General features: G+C 47.3%; 1 protein-coding gene across 3 annotated transcripts in view; it reads left to right on the top strand.

Moving 5' to 3' along the window:
- LOC124113514 (beta-hexosaminidase subunit beta-like) overlaps positions 1 to 19565 on the top strand; it is a 42942-nt gene that overhangs the window by 14390 nt on the left and 8987 nt on the right. For 2 of the 3 annotated variants that reach the window (XM_048386335.1, XM_048386336.1), the window contains exons 3-11: positions 109 to 471; positions 1173 to 1312; positions 4966 to 5076; positions 5317 to 5418; positions 6550 to 6649; positions 7516 to 7708; positions 8463 to 8546; positions 11473 to 11551; positions 19132 to 19303. In XM_048386335.1, coding sequence (XP_048242292.1) covers positions 109 to 471; positions 1173 to 1312; positions 4966 to 5076; positions 5317 to 5418; positions 6550 to 6649; positions 7516 to 7708; positions 8463 to 8546; positions 11473 to 11551; positions 19132 to 19303 — 1344 coding nt within the window. The remainder of the gene's footprint in view (positions 1 to 108; positions 472 to 1172; positions 1313 to 4965; positions 5077 to 5316; positions 5419 to 6549; positions 6650 to 7515; positions 7709 to 8462; positions 8547 to 11472; positions 11552 to 19131; positions 19304 to 19565) is intronic. The other variant, XM_048386337.1, reaches the window with a different exon arrangement.

Genomic DNA, 19565 nt, shown 5'->3' on the forward strand with positions numbered 1-19565 from the left:
AGTGAGCGGCAACCTCGCCACTCGTGTAGAACTTTCATAGGGCAATCTCGTCAGTTCCGTATATGAATGTTGAATTTAATTTGCTATTGTAATATATTTTTTTAACAGATTATCGAAGTAAAACACACGAGTCCTACCTGACAGAGGCAAGACTTGGAAGACACGGTCTACCCTGGCCATTACCACGTCACTTCCGGTCGGACTCCAACATGGTTTATCAGCTGGATACTAACTTCCGGTTTGTTATTGGCCCGCTGTCTCGGTCGTGTGTCACGCTAACCAGGGCCCTGAGACGCTACTACGTCATCATTACGGGTCGACTACCCCGAAGACAATCAGTTGTCGTCAGAGATGAGGAAGAGTTCGAATCCCCGGTGGCACATGGCAACCCTGCTACTCTTCGCCACGTGGATGTATCAGTGCTGTACTCGTGTAGTGATGCGCATCCAGAACCCACAGCGAATGAAACATGTACGTAAAGGCAATGACGTCACCACAGTACAGTCAAACGACTTAATGGGCCCGTGAAGATCCGGGGTAGAATAGGTCTTCAGCAACCCATGCTTGCCGTAAGAGGCTACTATGACTGTCGCAAGAGGCGACTAACGGGATCGGGTGGTCAGGCTCGCTGACTTGGTTGATGCATGTCATCGATCCCAATTGTGTTGATCGATGCTCATGGTGTCAATCACTGGATTGTCTGGTCCAGACTCGATTTTTTACAGACCGCCGTCATATAGCTGGAACATTGCGGCGTTAAACAACAAACAAACAAACGACTTAATGGGGTGGGCAATTGTCTGTGCCTGCGGAGTTCTCTCTACAGTTGAATATCCTTAATCCGTATTATCCCTAATTATGAATTTTGGTCTGTCGGCTCCATTTCGTGCTCGTGGGTTTCTCGAAAGTATCAAAAGTCATGTTTAAAAGTATTTTTCATCTTTCTTTTTGCAAAGAGTGACAATTCAATAAAATAGCTTGCCCTAAGACTGTGGGTGTGCATTCTTTGTGGACGTCCCAGTCACTGTACTTGTATAGTCACAGAGTCACAGAATTCTTTAATTAAATGCCAATATAAAAAAAATTCATGTATTCAGATTGAAACGATTACATATTTTACTTTCCAAAGCTGTTATACCTGTTATATGTAAAGATATTTTGTCACATTTCAGACGCGTTACAGATTAACAACAACACAGCGTCCATCATTGCCGGTGAGGTCTGGGGAGCTTTGAGGGGCCTGGAGACCCTGTCTCAGCTGGTATATGTGTCAGAACACAGGCAGGTACATACAACAGCTCATAGTGAGCAGGTACATACTACAGCTCATAGTGTGCAGGTACATACTACAGCTCATAGTGTGCAGGTACATACTACAGCTCATGGTGTGCAGGTACATACTACAGCTCATAGTGAGCAGGTGCACACAACAGCTCATACTGTGCAGGTACATACTACAGCTCATAGTGTGCAGGTACACACAACAGCTCATAGTGTGCAGGTACATACTACAGCTCATAGTGAGTATGTACATACTACAGCTCATAGTGTGCAGGTACACACAACAGCTCATAGTGAGCAGGTACATACAACAGCTCATAGTGAGTATGTACATACTACAGCTCATAGTGTGCAGGTACACACAACAGCTCACAGTGAGCAGGTACACACAACAGCTCATAGTGAGCAGGTACATACAACAGCTCATAGTGAGCAGGTACACACAACAGCTCATAGTGAGCAGGTACATACAACAGCTCATAGTGAGCAGGTACACACAACAGCTCATAGTGAACAGGTACATACAACAGCTCATAGTGAGCAGGTACACACAACAGCTCATAGTGAGCAGGTACACACAACAGCTCATAGTGAGCAGGTACACACAACAGCTCATAGTGAGCAGGGACATACAACAGCTCATAGTGAGCAGGGACATACAACAGCTCATAGTGAGCAGGTACACACAACAGCTCATAGTGAGCAGGGACAAACAACAGCCCACCAGACTGAGTACACAAGAAGACCACCCGCAAGAGGATCGCAATCTGCGTACGTTACATCTGCGGAACCGATTCCCGACGGCGACGTCATCGGCGTTGAGTGTACGTCGCATCAGCAGAGCCGCAGTGTCAGACGATTACCTGCTACAAGAAGTCGGGCCTTCAGACCTGACCGCGGGTGGGTAGGGGGGTGGGGGGTGGGGGGGGGGGGGGGGGGTGGGGGGGATGGTTGGTTAAAGAAGTTGCTCTGTGATGCACCCGAGAGGTTCACCCTGTAAGAGGCGGTGGCGTCGTGATGTGGTTTCCGATTTCCTACATGGGTACAATGTGTGAAGCCCATTTCTGGTGTCCCCCGCCGTGATATGGCTGGAATATTGCTACAACCATCATCAAACCATACTCACTTTTCACTCATGATGTGGGACGGTGTTTGTGGTGGAGGAAGACACGTCTTGTCGTCATCCGTAGAAATTGGAACCCTCAATTCTATAGGCATGTCATTCTACAGACAGCTGTTATTTCCCTGCTCAGCAGACAGTCCCAAGGTAAAATGTTCCAACAGGACAATGTCCGGCCCCACACTGCTCACATTATCCTGAACTTTCTCAGCACCAAAAACGTACCCGTGTTGACCTGACCGTCACGCTCACCGACTCCCCCAATCGCTGTGAGGAGGCCATACAAGGTACTGATGTCATCGTCGAGGTGCTGTGGAAATGCTCAGCTTTGTGTAAACGTTACAGCTATGACCCCAGATGTGTTTGATTGCTTTTTGTTTATTCATCCCAACTTCCCAAGATCATATGAAATGTGCAATTTTCTCATTTTATAAGCAGTTCAAGTCGATGTACACTTACTTTTGATCAGTACTTACTTATTTATAGTATGACAAGGGATAGAGGGATGCTAGGCATACACTCATAGCCGTACACTCGACCCATGCAGATCCGGGGTGGAATTGGTCTTCAGCAACCCATGCTTGCCGTTTATAGGCGACTAACGGTATCGGGTTGTCAGGCTCGCTGACTTGGTTGATGCATGTCATCGTATTCCAGTTGCGTGGAACGATGCTCATGATGTCAATCACTGGGATGCCTGGTCCAGACTCTATTTTTTATAGAGTTTCGTCATGCAGCTGGATTACTGCTGAGTGCGGCGTTAAACAACAAACAAACAAACCGTACGCTCATAGCCGTACACTCATAGCCGTACACTCATAGCCGTACACTCATAACCGTACACTCATAGCCGTACACTCATAGCCGTACACTCATAGCCGTACACTCATTGCCGTACACTCATAGCCGTACACTCATAGCCGTTCACTCATAGCCGTACACTCATTGCCGTACACTCATATCCGTACACTCATTGCCGTACACTCATTGCCGTACACTCATTGCCGTACACTCATAGCCGTACACTCATAGAAGTAGACTCATAGCCGTACACTCAATGCCGTACACTCATTGCCGTACACTCATAGCCGTACACTCAATGCCGTACACTCAATGCCGTACACTCAATGCCGTACACTCAATGCCGTACACTCATTGCCGTACACTCATAGCCGTACACTCAATGCCGTACACTCATAGCCGTACACTCATAGCCGTACACTCATAGCCGTACACTCATAGCCGTACACTCATAGCCGTACACTCATTGCCGTACACTCATAGCCGTACACTCATTGCCGTACACTCATTGCCGTACACTCATAGCCGTACACTCATTGCCGTACACTCATAGCCGTACACTCATAGGCGCACACTCATAGCCGTACACTCATAGCCGTACACTCATAACCGTACACTCATTGCCGTACACTCATTGCCGTACACTCATAGCCGTACACTCATATCCGTACACTCGTAGCCGTACACTCATAGCCGTACACTCATAGCCGTACACTCATTGCCGTACACTCATAGCCGTACACTCATATCCGTACACTCATAGCCGTACACTCATAGCCGTACACTCATAGCCGTACACTCATTGCCGTACACTCAATGCCGTACACTCATTGCCGTACATTCATTGCCGTACACTCATAGCCGTACACTCATAGCCGTACACTCATTGCCGTACACTCATAGCCGTACACTCATTGCCGTACGCTCATAGCCGTACACTCATTGCCGTACACTCATAGCCGTACACTCATAGCCGTACACTCATAGCCGTACACTCATTGCCGTACACTCATAGCCGTACGCTAATTGCCGTACGCTCATTGCCGTACACTCATAGCCGTACACTCATTGCCGTACGCTCATAGCCGTACACTCATTGCCGTACACTCATAGCCGTACACCCATTGCCGTACACTCATAGCCGTACACTCATAGCCGTACACTCATTGCCGTACACTCATAGCCGTACACTCATAGCCGTACACTCATTGCCGTACACTCATAGCCGTACACTCATTGCCGTACACTCATAGCCGTACACTCATTGCCGTACACTCATAGCCGTACACTCATTGCCGTACACTCAATGCCGTACACTCAATGCCGTACGCTCATAGCCGTACGCTCATAGCCGTACACTCATAGCCGTACACTCATAGCCGTACACTCATAGCCCTACACTCATAGAAGTAGACTCATTGCCGTACACTCATTGCCGTACACTCATTGCCGTACACTCATAGCCGTACACTCATAGCCGTACACTCATAGCCGTACACTCATATCCGTACGCTCATAGCCGTACACTCATAGCCGTACACTCATAGCCGTACACTCATAGCCGTACACTCATTGCCGTACACTCATAGCCGTACACTCATAGCCGTACACTCATAGCCGTACACTCATTGCCGTACACTCATAGCCGTACACTCATAGCCGTACACTCATAGCCGTACACTCATTGCCGTACACTCATTGCCGTACACTCATAGCCGTACACTCATAGCCGTACACTCATAGCCCACAATTGTATGTTCCAGCCGTGTGTTCACATGGCCGACATCGTGGACTTCCCACGCTTCCACCACCGCGGCGTCATGATCAACACCGGTATCCACTTCCTCCACCCAACAACCATCAAGAAGAACCTGGTGAGATCAACACTACCATAAGTATCATCAATTTGTATGTGTCATGTATGCAATTCTTCGACCAGCCGCTATGGTCACCCAGTGCCATACATGTCTCCCTCGTGTCCTGGTAGTACAGGTGTCTACATTGTCACTGTCTTCTCCAGGAAGCAATGGATCACCGCTATGGTCACCCAGTGCCAACATGTCTATCTAGTGTCCTGGTAGTACAGGTGTCTATATTGTCACTGTCTTCTCCAGGAAGCAATGGAACACAACAAACTGAATGTCCTGCATTGGCGCTTAGTGGATGACCAGTCCTTTCCCTGGGTTAGCAAGGCCTACCCTGACCTCAGCAACAGGGTGAGTATCTCCATGTGACCTCAGCAACAGGGAGAGTATCTCCATCTGACCTCAGCAACAAAGTGAGTATCTCCATCAGACCTCAGCAACAGGGTGAGTATCTCCATCTGACCTAAGCAATAAAGTGAGTATCTCCATCTGACCTCAGCAACAAAGTGAGTATCTCCATGTGACCTCAGCAACAGAGTAAGTATCTCCATGTGACCTCAGCAACAAAGTGATTATCTCCATGTGACCTCAGCAACAGGGTGAGTATCTCCATGTGACCTCAGCAACAGGGTAATTACCTCCATGTGACCTCAGCAACAAAGTGAGTATCTCCATGTGACCTCAGCAACAGGGTGAGTATCTCCATGGGCAAGACCTACCCTACCCCCCTACCCTGATATCAAAAAGGTCAGCAAGTTACTACCCTGAAATCAGGATAAGAACAAGATATAAGATAAGAATAAGATAAGTATTATGTGTGTATTATAGAAAGTCCCAGCGCGTGAGAGCATGAAGCTAACATATGGAATACATCTGCGGTGGTAACTATATCGTTGTTTTATTTAAGAAATAAACGACGAGTGGGAGTTGTTTATCGTACAATTAAACACTGCAGGGAGATCCATTCCTATATGAGATATCAACAATATGTAACAGGCCCTTAAAGGATGTTGATAAAATGTACAAGCTTTAAAAATACTTAACCCTATTTATATAATGATGAGTCCTTCAATAGAATCCGACTTCGGTAACGTCGGACAAGTACATGTTATGCACAGGTGGGTATTTCCCGCATATTCTCACAATCCCCACGTTGATAAATCTTCCAATACCGATTGTCTCCCGGTTCTGGATGCGATCGTTCGGCCATCGCGTTTGTCTGCGTTGCCCTGCTACATCTATGGGGAACAACTCACTAGACACTCCTCCCTCAAAAATAACGTCATCAAACATATGACGTCATCAGGTTGCGAGCGCTTTTTAGAATCTCCAGAAATGAAGTCATGATAGAACAATGTTTCATTGTGAAAATAAACCTCGCTTCGTTCTTCATTGTTCTTTGCGATTTATCGCGTAGCTAGCTATCTTATATATTATAGTCACTATGACAGGTCTATAACGTACTGGCATTACGTTCCCCAGAGCTCCAAAAGGGAGACCTACAACGCTGCTGACATTGCGGGTATCGTGGAGTTCGCCCGACAGAGGGGTATCCGGGTAGTTCCTGAGCTCGACTCTCCAGGTAGGGAGCCAGTCCTTGTACAAGCCTTACTATGAAGCATGTGGAATTATCTGAGTGAGTTTGGTTTAACGCCGCTTGTAACAGTATTTCAGTTTTATCACGGCGAGATGTGGAGTGAGGCAGGTCTTGGAGGACGTTTACAGATTAGGTGAAACCCACGACTACGGATAAAGTGTTGACAAACCAAGACACATAATCAGGACGAACTGGGATTCGAACCTACGATCACAGTTTCTGACACGCCTTTATTGAAGGGATTGAACTTTGCACAGCGAATGACGGGGCCTTAGACGCTTTGATCTACACGTGGATCCGGGGTCACAGTGACCACAGGACTAGTAGTAGCGGAGTGAACCTTGTCTACATACTATATGTTGTACACTGCTGGGATAGAACTAATAAACCCTGTCCAAAACTTATCCCTGTCGCAATAAATCCTTCAGACATTCGGGCGGTGGGGTAGCCCAGTGGTCAAAGCGTTCGCTCGTCACGCCGAAGATCCGGGTTCGATTGCCCACATGGGTACAATGTGTAAAGTCCGTTTCTGGTGTCCCCCGCCATGATATTGCTGGAATATTGCTAAAAGCGGCGTAAAACCATATTCACTCCTTCAGACATTCAGCACCCTCATGTTCATCTTTGTATACATGTATAATATATATTATAATTAAATGTTTACACCGGACACTATCGATGTTATTTGCTCTGGACAATGCTGTCTTTGCGAATGAATAAATATTAAACGGTTTCGTTCGAAAATTCCAGGATGTTGTATGTGTGGTATAAATGGATTGAAACTTTGAACAATATTAAGACGAACGCAACAACGTAAGCCATGCTTGCCTAACCGTTCTCTTCTCGTCAAGGTCACACCGCCTCTTGGAGAAACGGCGTCCCCGACGTCATGATCAACTGCGCCGACAACAACTCTCAACAAGTGCTCGACGTCAGCATTAACATCACCTACACCGTGTTAAGAGGGTTGTGGGATGATATGCTCACAACGTTCCCGGGACGATATGTACATCTTGGAGGGGACGAGGTGCCCACGTTGTGTTGGTGAGTGTTGTTACCCACGTGTCTGTTACATGGACGCTGTGTACATCTCGGAGGGGACGAGGTGCCCACGTTGTATTGGTGAGTGTTGTTACCCACGTGTCTGTTACATGGACGCTGTGTACATCTGGGAGAGGACGGAGTGTTGTTACACACGTGTCTGTTACATGGACGCTGTGTACGTCTGGGAGGGGACGGAGTGTTGTTACACACGTGTCTGTTACATGAACGCTGTGTACGTCTGGGAGGGGACGGAGTGTTGTTACCCACGTGTCTGTTACATGGACGCTGTGTACATCTGGGAGGGGACGGAGTGTTGTTACACACGTGTCTGTTACATGAACGCTGTGTGCGTCTGGGAGGGGACGGAGTGTTGTTACACACGTGTCTGTTACATGAACGCTGTGTACGTCTGGGAGGGGACGGAGTGTTGTTACCCACGTGTCTGTTACATGGACGCTGTGTACGTCTGGTAGTGAGTGTTGTTACACACGTGTCTGTTACATGAACGCTGTGTACATCTGGGAGGGGACGGAGTGTTGTTACATGTGTGTCTGCTAGTGATGTGAATCCTTACACATCTAGGTGGAGACGAGTCGAGATGCCTCATGTTATCGACCATTGGTCGCTGTCATGTACTTGTGGTATTTCTGAAACAAGACTCTCACACTCTCACTCACTCACTCACTCACCCACACCTTCCTCAAGACGTACGTAGCACTTGTTATCAAACATAACGCTAACTATTTGTTCACAGGGCTAAATCCAAAGATGTCGCTATATTCATGGAAAGAGAAAAAATTAAAGATTACGGAGAATTGCAGAACTATTTCACCAGAAGGTAGGTGATCCACTCACGTGGTCCGTGGTTTCTGAAATACACGAGTAGGAGGCTAGGTGACTAGGAGGATCTACGATGTCATTTAATAAGAAGGATGTTGGAAGTATGTTTTGTTGCCCCCAACCCGAACTCTCTGTGGCAGTACAGCACATATATCTTGGCATGCGTCTAAAATATCACTAAAATATCTCACTAAAATATTTTAAATATTCATGTTACATGGATGGTATTAACGCTACTTGAGAATTGATATGTTTACATTCTCATGAATTAAAGTTGTAAACCTCTTAAATGTATCCTTTATCAATCAAAATCGTTACTGACATGTGTGGACCTAAGTCCCCAGGGCTAATAGGGGCACGGGTGACACAGTCACCTGATTCGTTGTGCAACTGACCCTCCATTTAAGTCTCAGCTAATCAATTTATATCCAGTGTACAAAACAAACTAATACGCACATCGATATGCACATTGAAACAACATTGGCATCCTGTTTGTAAGTGTTGGAAGTTGATGTTGATTCGTCGGTTACCTCCCCCTGCATGTCTCCGCCAGAGGGCGCTGCCAGCAACCGCAAACAGGTGGTGTCTGGTGTTACTAGACTGAGCTGTTGTCGCTCGCAGTTCCAAAACTCCAGTATCATCAATGCTCATTATAAGAGCACCACTTAAAACCAGCGAATTCATCTTAAACCGCCTACGATCATTAGAAGAATGTTTTGGCAAAGAACGCCAGACTATGACTCATGGTGTATGATGCAACAGATGACGATGCAGTCGCGTGACGTTCACGTCGCTCGCCGTCTGGGTCGAGTGTGGGCCGACATTTCCTGATACGCATGGCGGAGTGTTTGTGGACGTGAGTCAAAGATAACATCTCAACAACGTTCCCTTTTTAATTCTTTTTACTACAGTGGTTTTGAAAGGTGAAAAACAACATTTCCCGCATGCATTGATGTGAGAAAGAATGTTTCGCCTAAACTGTTTGTTGTTAGATAAACGTCTGGAAAACAGTCATGGCGTGTTTTAAAGAAGAGCTATTATTCTTCACGGTCCGTTGTCTCACTCAAGTCTAGTCCTAGGTCTGGACGTTGTAACTAGTGCCCAGATTGAAAGTTCATACCCGTTATGAAATCAAAGTAATCTTTATGTGCAAGATTAGTTAGACAAACGAAAGAGGCGTATGATCGACTTGAATAAAATTTGCCAGGGCTGCTAATTTAGCCGAGCCTTGTCTTCCATTCCCATGACGCCGTTACTATGACAACCTGTCTCTGGAACAAACATTTCTGGTTATTTCGACAAGGTGTCTTAGAAATCATAAGGTCGATGGTTTGAATCTCAACACACAATTGGAGCACACTTTATGTAACAGATACATTGACATGAGCAATAGGGTGTGGTTTGACGCCGCTCTGTAGCAATTTTCCAGCAATAGCACGGCAAGGGACACCATAAATGGGCTTCACACATGTACGCATGTTGGGAATTGAATCCGGATCTTTGACGTGACGAGCGAACGCTATAACCATTTGGCTACCCAATCGGCCCCATAAACATCAGGCCTTTACTCTGGTACGGGGACCCAGTCGTCTAAGGCGCCGCGATTCGCGGTAAAAGTCTGAGACCTGCATCGTTTGGGACTTTCCTCCCACATTAAGCTAACAGCCGCGATATAACTGGAATATTGATAAAAGCAGCGTTAAACCCAACTCACTCACTCACTCACTATTCTGGTAGGATATCTCTCTGCGTGAAGATAGTGACAGATAGGAGGTCGCGTCAGGTGAACTTTCCAATCAGCCAATCAGTATCGAGGCTTCTTCTCATACTAGTGGTCGAGGCATTCATACAAGCATATCTGAGTTCATAATCTCGAAAACGAACAGTTCCGAATGCAAAAAGTAAAGGCGCGCTATTATGTTGTTTACGTACTGTCGTTTCTGAGCACCATGGTATCTACAACCCAAGGGATGTGCCATTGAGGTTACATCTGGGTTCTTTGGCGGTTCTCGTTTGCTGAAGTTCGTAAAGAAATGAAATCGAATTTTTCCGACAGCTGTCATCTGGCCAACGTTCTCCAACTTCGATTGAGCGGTCAAAGGGATTCACACTTCTGCGAACTTTTGTGGCGGTGCTCTCCGGTCCACGCACAGGTGTCGGTGTTAAAGATCTCAGTTTAATTAAATTGGACTATCACTGATCCCGAGGAGCACATCCAAGGCCTTATCCCCGCTCCTTGCCCAAACCCACACACCAAAATTACTACTCAACAATACTTCTCTCAGACCTAAACTTACCTCGGGTTCGATTCCCCACATTGGAACGACCGCCTCCGTGGACTAGTGGTACAGCGTTCGTCCGTTGAGTGGACGGTTCGGGGTTCGATCCCCGGCCGCGTCATACCAAAATACGTTAAACGATTTTATTTGTTGATACCCTGTCTGGTGCTCGGCATTAAGGGGTTAAAACAAGGACTGGTCGGCTCGGAGTCAGTATACTGTGTCTGAGTGGGGTATTCTTGTTAAACTGCGGCATGGTATCTCACTGTGCTAGCACTATAAATCGGCATGAGTCCGGACTAGTACAAGCAGCCACACTCACACGTGCTTGACGTCGCTATATAAGTGCAATAATCTTGGACGCGACGTCAAACCCCATTTCACCTCGCCTCACCCACATGGGTACAATGTGTGAAGCCCATTTCTAGTGTCCCTCGCCATGATATTGCTGGAATATTGCTAAAAGCGGCGTAAAACCGAACTCACTTACTCACCCAACCTAACGTCTGTTCGAGCAAACCACCTTTTCACCAATCCTCGCCTGATGACGCTGTTAGTGGAATTTCTGTGTTTACCAATATGACTATACATCTGTTGTGGTGGCCAAGTTTTCTTGCCTTGTTATCAAGTCATTGTCTGTTCCAGATTATCAAGCATTGTAAATCAGCTAGACAGCAACAGGAAGCTTGTGTTCTGGCAAGATGTACTGGACAGTGGAATCAGTGTACGTACGTTACGTGTAGATGTGAAACAGTGAAACAATAGTGTGCATATGTTACGTACGGGTGTCAGCGAGTGTTGGACGGTAGACACAAGTGTACGTACGTGACGTGTGGATGTCAGCACGTACTAGACAGTCGGTCCAAGTGTACGTACGTTACGTATGGATATCAGTGAGTGCTGGACGGTAGACACGAGTGTACGTACGTGACGTATGGATGTCAGCACGTACTAGACTGTCAACCCATGTGTACGTACGTTATGGATGGATGTCAGCGAGTGTTGGTCGGTAGACACAAGTGTACGTACGTGACGTATAGATGTCAGCACGTACTAGACAGTCGACCCAAGTGTACGTATGTGACGTATGGATGTCAGCATGTACTAGACAGTCGACCCAAGTGTACGTATGTGACGTATGGATGTCAGCATGTACTAGACAGTCGACCCAAGTGTACGTACGTGACGTATGGATGTCAGCATGTACTAGACAGTCGACCCAAGTGTACGTATGTGACGTATGGATGTCAGCATGTACTAGACAGTCGACCCAAGTGTACGTACGTTATGGATGGATGTCAGCATGTACTAGACAGTCGACCCAAGTGTACGTATGTGACGTATGGGTGTCAGCATGTACTAGACAGTCGACCCAAGTTTACGTACGTGACGTATGGGTGTCAGCGAGTGTTGGTCGGTAGACACAAGTGTACGTACGTGACGTATGGATGTCAGCATGTACTAGACAGTCGACCCAAATGTACGTATGTGACGTATGGATGTCAGCATGTACTAGACAGTCCACCCAAGTGTACGTACGTGACGTATGGATGTCAGCACATACTAGACAGTCGACCAAAGTGTACGTATGTGACGTATGGATGTCAGCATGTACTAGACAGTCGACCCAAGTGTACGTATGTGACGTATGGATGTCAGCATGTACTAGACAGTCGACCCAAGTGTACGTACGTTATGGATGGATGTCAGCATGTACTAGACAGTCGACCCAAGTGTACGTACGTGACGTATGGATGTCAGCATGTACTAGACAGTCGACCCAAGTGTACGTATGTGACGTATGGATGTCAGCATGTACTAGACAGTCGACCCAAGTGTACGTATGTGACGTATGGATGTCAGCATGTACTAGACAGTCGACCCAAGTGTACGTACGTTATGGATGGATGTCAGCATGTACTAGACAGTCGACCCAAGAGTACGTATGTGACGTATGGATGTCAGCATGTACTAGACAGTCGACCCAAGTGTACGTATGTAACGTATGGGTGTCAGCATGTACTAGACAGTCGACCCAAGTGTACGTACGTGACGTATGGGTGTCAGCGAGTGTTGGTCGGTAGACACAAGTGTACGTACGTGACGTATGGATGTCAGCATGTACTAGACAGTCGACCCAAGTGTACGTATGTGACGTATGGATGTCAGCACGTACTAGACAGTCGACCCAAGTGTACGTATGTGACGTATGGATGTCAGCATGTACTAGACAGTCGACCCAAGTGTACATATGTGACGTATGGGTGTCAGCATGTACTAGACAGTCGACCCAAGTGTACGTACGTGACGTATGGGTGTCAGCGAGTGTTGGTCGGTAGACACAAGTGTACGTACGTGACGTATGGATGTCAGCATGTACTAGACAGTCGACCCAAGTGTACGTATGTGACGTATGGGTGTCAGCATGTACTAGACAGTCGACCCAAGTTTACGTACGTGACGTATGGGTGTCAGCGAGTGTTGGTCGGTAGACACAAGTGTACGTACGTGACGTATGGATGTCAGCATGTACTAGACAGTCGACCCAAATGTACGTATGTGACGTATGGATGTCAGCATGTACTAGACAGTCCACCCAAGTGTACGTACGTGACGTATGGATGTCAGCACATACTAGACAGTCGACCAAAGTGTACGTATGTGACGTATGGATGTCAGCATGTACTAGACAGTCGACCCAAGTGTACGTATGTGACGTATGGATGTCAGCATGTACTAGACAGTCGACCCAAGTGTACGTACGTTATGGATGGATGTCAGCATGTACTAGACAGTCGACCCAAGTGTACGTACGTGACGTATGGATGTCAGCATGTACTAGACAGTCGACCCAAGTGTACGTATGTAACGTATGGGTGTCAGCATGTACTAGACAGTCGACCCAAGTGTACGTACGTGACGTATGGGTGTCAGCGAGTGTTGGTCGGTAGACACAAGTTCACGTACGTGACGTATGGATGCCAGCATGTACTAGACAGTCGACCCAAGTGTACGTATGTGACGTATGGATTTCAGCATGTACTAGACAGTCGACCCAAGTGTACGTATGTGACGTATGGGTGTCAGCATGTACTAGACAGTCGACCCAAGTGTACGTACGTGACGTATGGGTGTCAGCGAGTGTTGGTCGGTAGACACAAGTGTACGTACGTGACGTATGGATGTCAGCATGTACTAGACAGTCGACCCAAGTGTACGTATGTGACGTATGGATGTCAGCATGTACTAGACAGTCGACCCAAGTGTACGTATGTGACGTATGGATGTCAGCACGTACTAGACAGTCGACCCAAGTGTACGTATGTGACGTATGGATGTCAGCATGTACTAGACAGTCGACCCAAGTGTACGTATGTGACGTATGGATGTCAGCATGTACTAGACAGTCGACCCAAGTGTACGTACGTTATGGATGGATGTCAGCATGTACTAGACAGTCGACCCAAGAGTACGTATGTGACGTATGGATGTCAGCATGTACTAGACAGTCGACCCAAGTGTACGTATGTAACGTATGGGTGTCAGCATGTACTAGACAGTCGACCCAAGTGTACGTACGTGACGTATGGGTGTCAGCGAGTGTTGGTCGGTAGACACAAGTGTACATATGTGACGTATGGGTGTCAGCATGTACTAGACAGTCGACCCAAGTGTACGTACGTGACGTATGGGTGTCAGCGAGTGTTGGTCGGTAGACACAAGTGTACGTACGTGACGTATGGATGTCAGCATGTACTAGACAGTCGACCCAAGTGTACGTATGTGACGTATGGATGTCAGCATGTACTAGACAGTCGACCCAAGTGTACGTATGTGACGTATGGATGTCAGCACGTACTAGACAGTCGACCCAAGTGTACGTATGTGACGTATGGATGTCAGCACGTACTAGACAGTCGACCAAAGTGTACGTATGTGACGTATGGATGTCAGCATGTACTAGACAGTCGACCCAAGTGTACGTACGTTATGGATGGATGTCAGCATGTACTAGACAGTCGACCCAAGAGTACGTACGTGACGTATGGATGTCAGCATGTACTAGACAGTCGACCCAAGTGTACGTATGTAACGTTTGGGTGTCAGCATGTACTAGACAGTCGACCCAAGTGTACGTACGTGACGTATGGGTGTCAGCGAGTGTTGGTCGGTAGACACAAGTGTACGTACGTGACGTATGGATGTCAGCACGTACTAGACAGTCGACCCAAGTGTACGTATGTGACGTATGGATGTCAGCACGTACTAGACAGTCGACCAAAGTGTACGTATGTGACGTATGGATGTCAGCATGTACTAGAGAGTCGACCCAAGTGTACGTTTGTGACGTATTGATGTCAGCATGTACTAGACAGTCGACCCAAGTGTACATATGTGACGTATGGATGTCAGCATGTACTAGACAGTCGACCCAAGTGTACGTATGTGACGTATGGTTGTCACCGAGTGTTGGTCGGTAGACACAAGTGTACGTACGTGACGTATGGTTGTCAGCATATACTAGACAGTCGACCCAAGTGTACGTATGTGACGTATGGGTGTCAGCGAGTGTTGGACGGTAGACACAAGTGAATGTACGTGACGTATGGATGTCAGCACGTACAAGACAGTCGACTCAAGTGTGCGTACGTGACGTGTGGAAGTCAGCACGTACTAGACAGTCGACCCAAGTGTACGTATGTGACGTGTGAATGACAGCGAGTGCTAAACGGACGACACAAGTGTACGTGTGTTACGTGTGGATGTCAGCGAATGCTGGACGGACGACACAAGTGTACGTTTGTTACGTATGGATGTCAGCGAATGCTTGACGGACGACACAAGTGTACGTACGTGACGTATTGATGTCAGCGAGTGCTTGACGGACGACACAAGTGTACGTTTGTTACGTATGGATGTCAGCGAATGCTTGACGGACGACACAAGTGTACGTACGTGACGTATGGATGTCAGCGAGTGATGGACGGACGACACAAGTGTACGTACGTGACGTATGGATGTCAGCGAGTGGTAAACGGACGATACAAGTGTACGTGTGTTACGTGTGGATGTCAGCGAATGCTTGACGGACGACACAAGTGTACGTACGTGACGTATGGATGTCAGCGAGTGATGGACGGACGACACAAGTGTACGTACGTGACGTATGGATGTCAGCGAGTGATGGAAGGACGACACAAGTGTACGTACGTGACGTATGGATGTCAGCGAGTGCTAGACGGACGGCACAAGTGTACGTGTGTTACGTGTGGATGTCAGCGAGTGATGGACGGACGACACAAGTGTACGTACGTGACGTATGGATGTCAGCGAGTGATGGACGGACGACACAAGTGTACGTACGTGACGTATGGATGTCAGCGAGTGCTAGATGGACGACACAAGTGTACGTGTGTTACGTGTGGATGTCAGCGAGTGCTAGATGGACGACACAAGTGTACGTACGTTACGTGTGGATGTCAGCAAGTGCTGGACGGACGACACAAGTGTACGTACGTTACGTGTGGATGTCAGCGAGTGCTAGATGGACGACATAAGTGTACGTGTGTTACGTGTGGATGTCAGCGAGTGCTAGATGGACGACACAAGTGTACGTGTGTTACGTGTGGATGTCAGCGAGTGCTAGATGGACGACACAAGTGTACGTACGTGACGCATGGATGTCAGCGAGTGCTGGACGGACGACACAAGTGTACGTACGTTACGTGTGGATGTCAGCGAGTGCTAGACGGACGACACAAGTGTACGTACGTGACGTATGGATGTCAGCGAGTGCTAGATGGACGACACAAGTGTACGTACGTGACGTATGGATGTCAGCGAGTGCTAGACGGACGACACAAGTGTACGTACGTGACGTATGGATGTCAGCGAGTGCTAGACGGAAGACACAAGTGTACGTACGTGACGTATGGATGTCAGCGAGTGCTAGACGGACGACACAAGTGTACGTACGTGACGTATGGATGTCAGCGAGTGCTAGACGGACGACACAAGTGTACGTGTGTTCCGTGTGGATACATGAATGTCAGTGAATGAAGGCCAAGGGTGATCCCATTACTTCTGTATCATTACACCAATACCACATGGGGCGAGGTCTCTTTAAACGTGTTCCTCATGTTATATCTGTGGAGAATCGAACCTGTGGATGAATACACACACAAAGCCGTTCGATTGTTCGGCGTCAAGTCGTACTGGGAAGCGTTACCAAAGGATAAAGAGGCTTCATTTAGTGTCCAACAGTGTGACTGTTACGTCATGATAAAACGTTAGGCAGATCAGTAGAAAACTCGACTTTCCTGAAGCTACCTCAGTTGGATTCTGGTGTCCCTAGCAGTGGTTACCGTATCCGTCATCCGTTCGTACGGGTCCTCACCACGGGTGTTCACTACGGTTGTTCAATATGATTTTTCACAATGGGTCTTCACAACGGGTCTTCACCACGGGTGTTCACTACCGCTGTTCACTACGGTTGTTCATGACTGGTCTTCACTACGGTTCTTCACTGCAGCTGTTCACTACGGGTATTCACTATGGGTGTTCATTACGGGTCTTTACTATGGGTCTTCACTACGGGTGTTCACAACGGGTATTCGCTACAGCTGTTCACTATGGGTCTTTACAACGGTTGTTTACTACGGGTGTTCACTATGGCTGTTCACTGCGGGTCTTCACTACGGGTCTTTACTACGGTTGTTCACTACAGGTCTTCACTACGGCTGTTCACAACCGGTCTTTACAACGGGTCTTCCCTACAGTTGTTCACTGCGGTTGTTAGCTATGGGTCTTCACTTCGGGTGTTCACTATGGGTCTTCTCTACGACTGTTCACAACGGGTCTTCACTATGGTTGTTAACTATGGGTGTTCACTACGGATATTCACTACGCTACGGGTCTTCACTACGGGTATTCATTCCGCTACGGGTGTTCACTACGGGTATTCACTACGCTACGGGTCTTCACTACGGGTTTTCACTATGCTATGGGTGTTCACTGCGGTTGTTAACTACGGTTGTTCACTACGGTTGTTAACTACGGTTGTTCACTACGGGTCTTCATTACGGGTCTTCACTACGGGTCTTCACTACAGGTGTCCACTATGGTTATTTTCACTATGGGTCTTCACTACGGTTGTTCACAATTGGTCTTCACTACGGTTGTTCACTACAGCTTTTCACTACGGGTCTTCACTATGCTACGGGTCTTCACTCCGGGTCTTCACTACGGGTCTTCACTACGGGTTTTCACTTCGGGTCTTCAATTCGCTACGGGTCTTCACAACGGTTGTTCTGTATGGGACTTCACTACGGTTGTTCACTTTGGTTGTTCACTACGGGTCTTCACTGCGTTTGTTCACTACGGTTGTTCACTATGGGTCTTCAGTACGGGTGTTCACTACAGGTATTCACTACGCTACGGATGTTCACTACGGGTCTTCACTACGCTTCGGGTCTTCATTACGGGTCTTCACTACGGGTCTTCACTGCTCCTGTTGGGGTACAATAGCCCAGTCATCTTAGACAACCCTATTCGCTCGGTGAAGTTGTATTCTTTCAGTGTGCCAGAAACTGATCGTGGGTTCGAATCCCAGCTTCCCCCGATCATGCTTCTAGGTCTGTCAGCACCAAACCTGTGCTGTTTGGTTCTCTGAAAGTGGTAAACGTCTTAGACCTGCATCACCTCCCACACCAAGCTGACACCCCGTGATACAACTGGAATACTGTTCAAAGCGGCATAAAACACAATGCACGCACTCTGAAGTCGAGATATGACGCCTCTTGTCTTCTTACGTGTTTGTTGCGCAATACACCCTTTGTATTCAAAGCAACGCTAAACCAAACTCGATCAATCGCTCACTCTATGCTCCTGAAATATTCGGTGCTGATGAAGTCTTTGACCCTACAAATATGGCTTCCTAGTAATAAAATTGTTTGTTCTTTAACGCTGCACTCAGCAATATTCCAGCTATATGACGGCGGTCTGTAAATAATTGTGATTTACATCATGAGGATCGATCTACGCAATTGAGATAGATTATATGCATCAAACACGTCAGCGAGCCTGACCACCCGATCCCGTTAGTTGCCTCTTACGACAAGCATGGGTTGCTGAAGACCTATTCTACCCCGGATCTTCACGGGCTTTTAGTAGTAAAGATAAGTAGTTGCGTTAGTAGACTATATTGTATAGACTTACAACTGGGGTTCGTATCCCATTTGTGTCCCGAGTGCCTGTAGTCGCTGAGTGTCATTTCTACATTTTTGCATCTTTTCTTTCATTCAGATAGATGAACGAGCCGTAATTCAAATATGGAAACCGAATCCTAAGGCCGCCACGACTTTAGCGGTCAGCAGAGGCCATAGGGTCATCTACTCAAGTCCGTGGTGTCTGAACTACGTCACATCCGGTATGGACTGGGCGATGCTCTACTTAGCCGATCCCCTGGAACACACAGGTCAGTAGGTGCATATTTTACATCCCTAGAACACACAGGTCAGTAGGTGCATATTTTACATCCCGAGAACACACAGGTCAGTAGGTGCATATTTTACATCCCGAGAACACACAGGTCAGTAGGTGCATATTTTACATCCCTAGAACACACAGGTCAGTAGGTGCATATTTTACATCCCGAGAACACATAGGTCAGTAGGTGCATATTTTACATCCCGAGAACACACAGGTCAGTAGGTGCATATTTTACATCCCCTGAACGC

Source organism: Haliotis rufescens, unplaced genomic scaffold (assembly GCF_023055435.1).
Source record: "Haliotis rufescens isolate VD_foot unplaced genomic scaffold, xgHalRufe1.0.p SCAF_6, whole genome shotgun sequence".
NCBI lineage: Eukaryota > Metazoa > Mollusca > Gastropoda > Lepetellida > Haliotidae > Haliotis > Haliotis rufescens.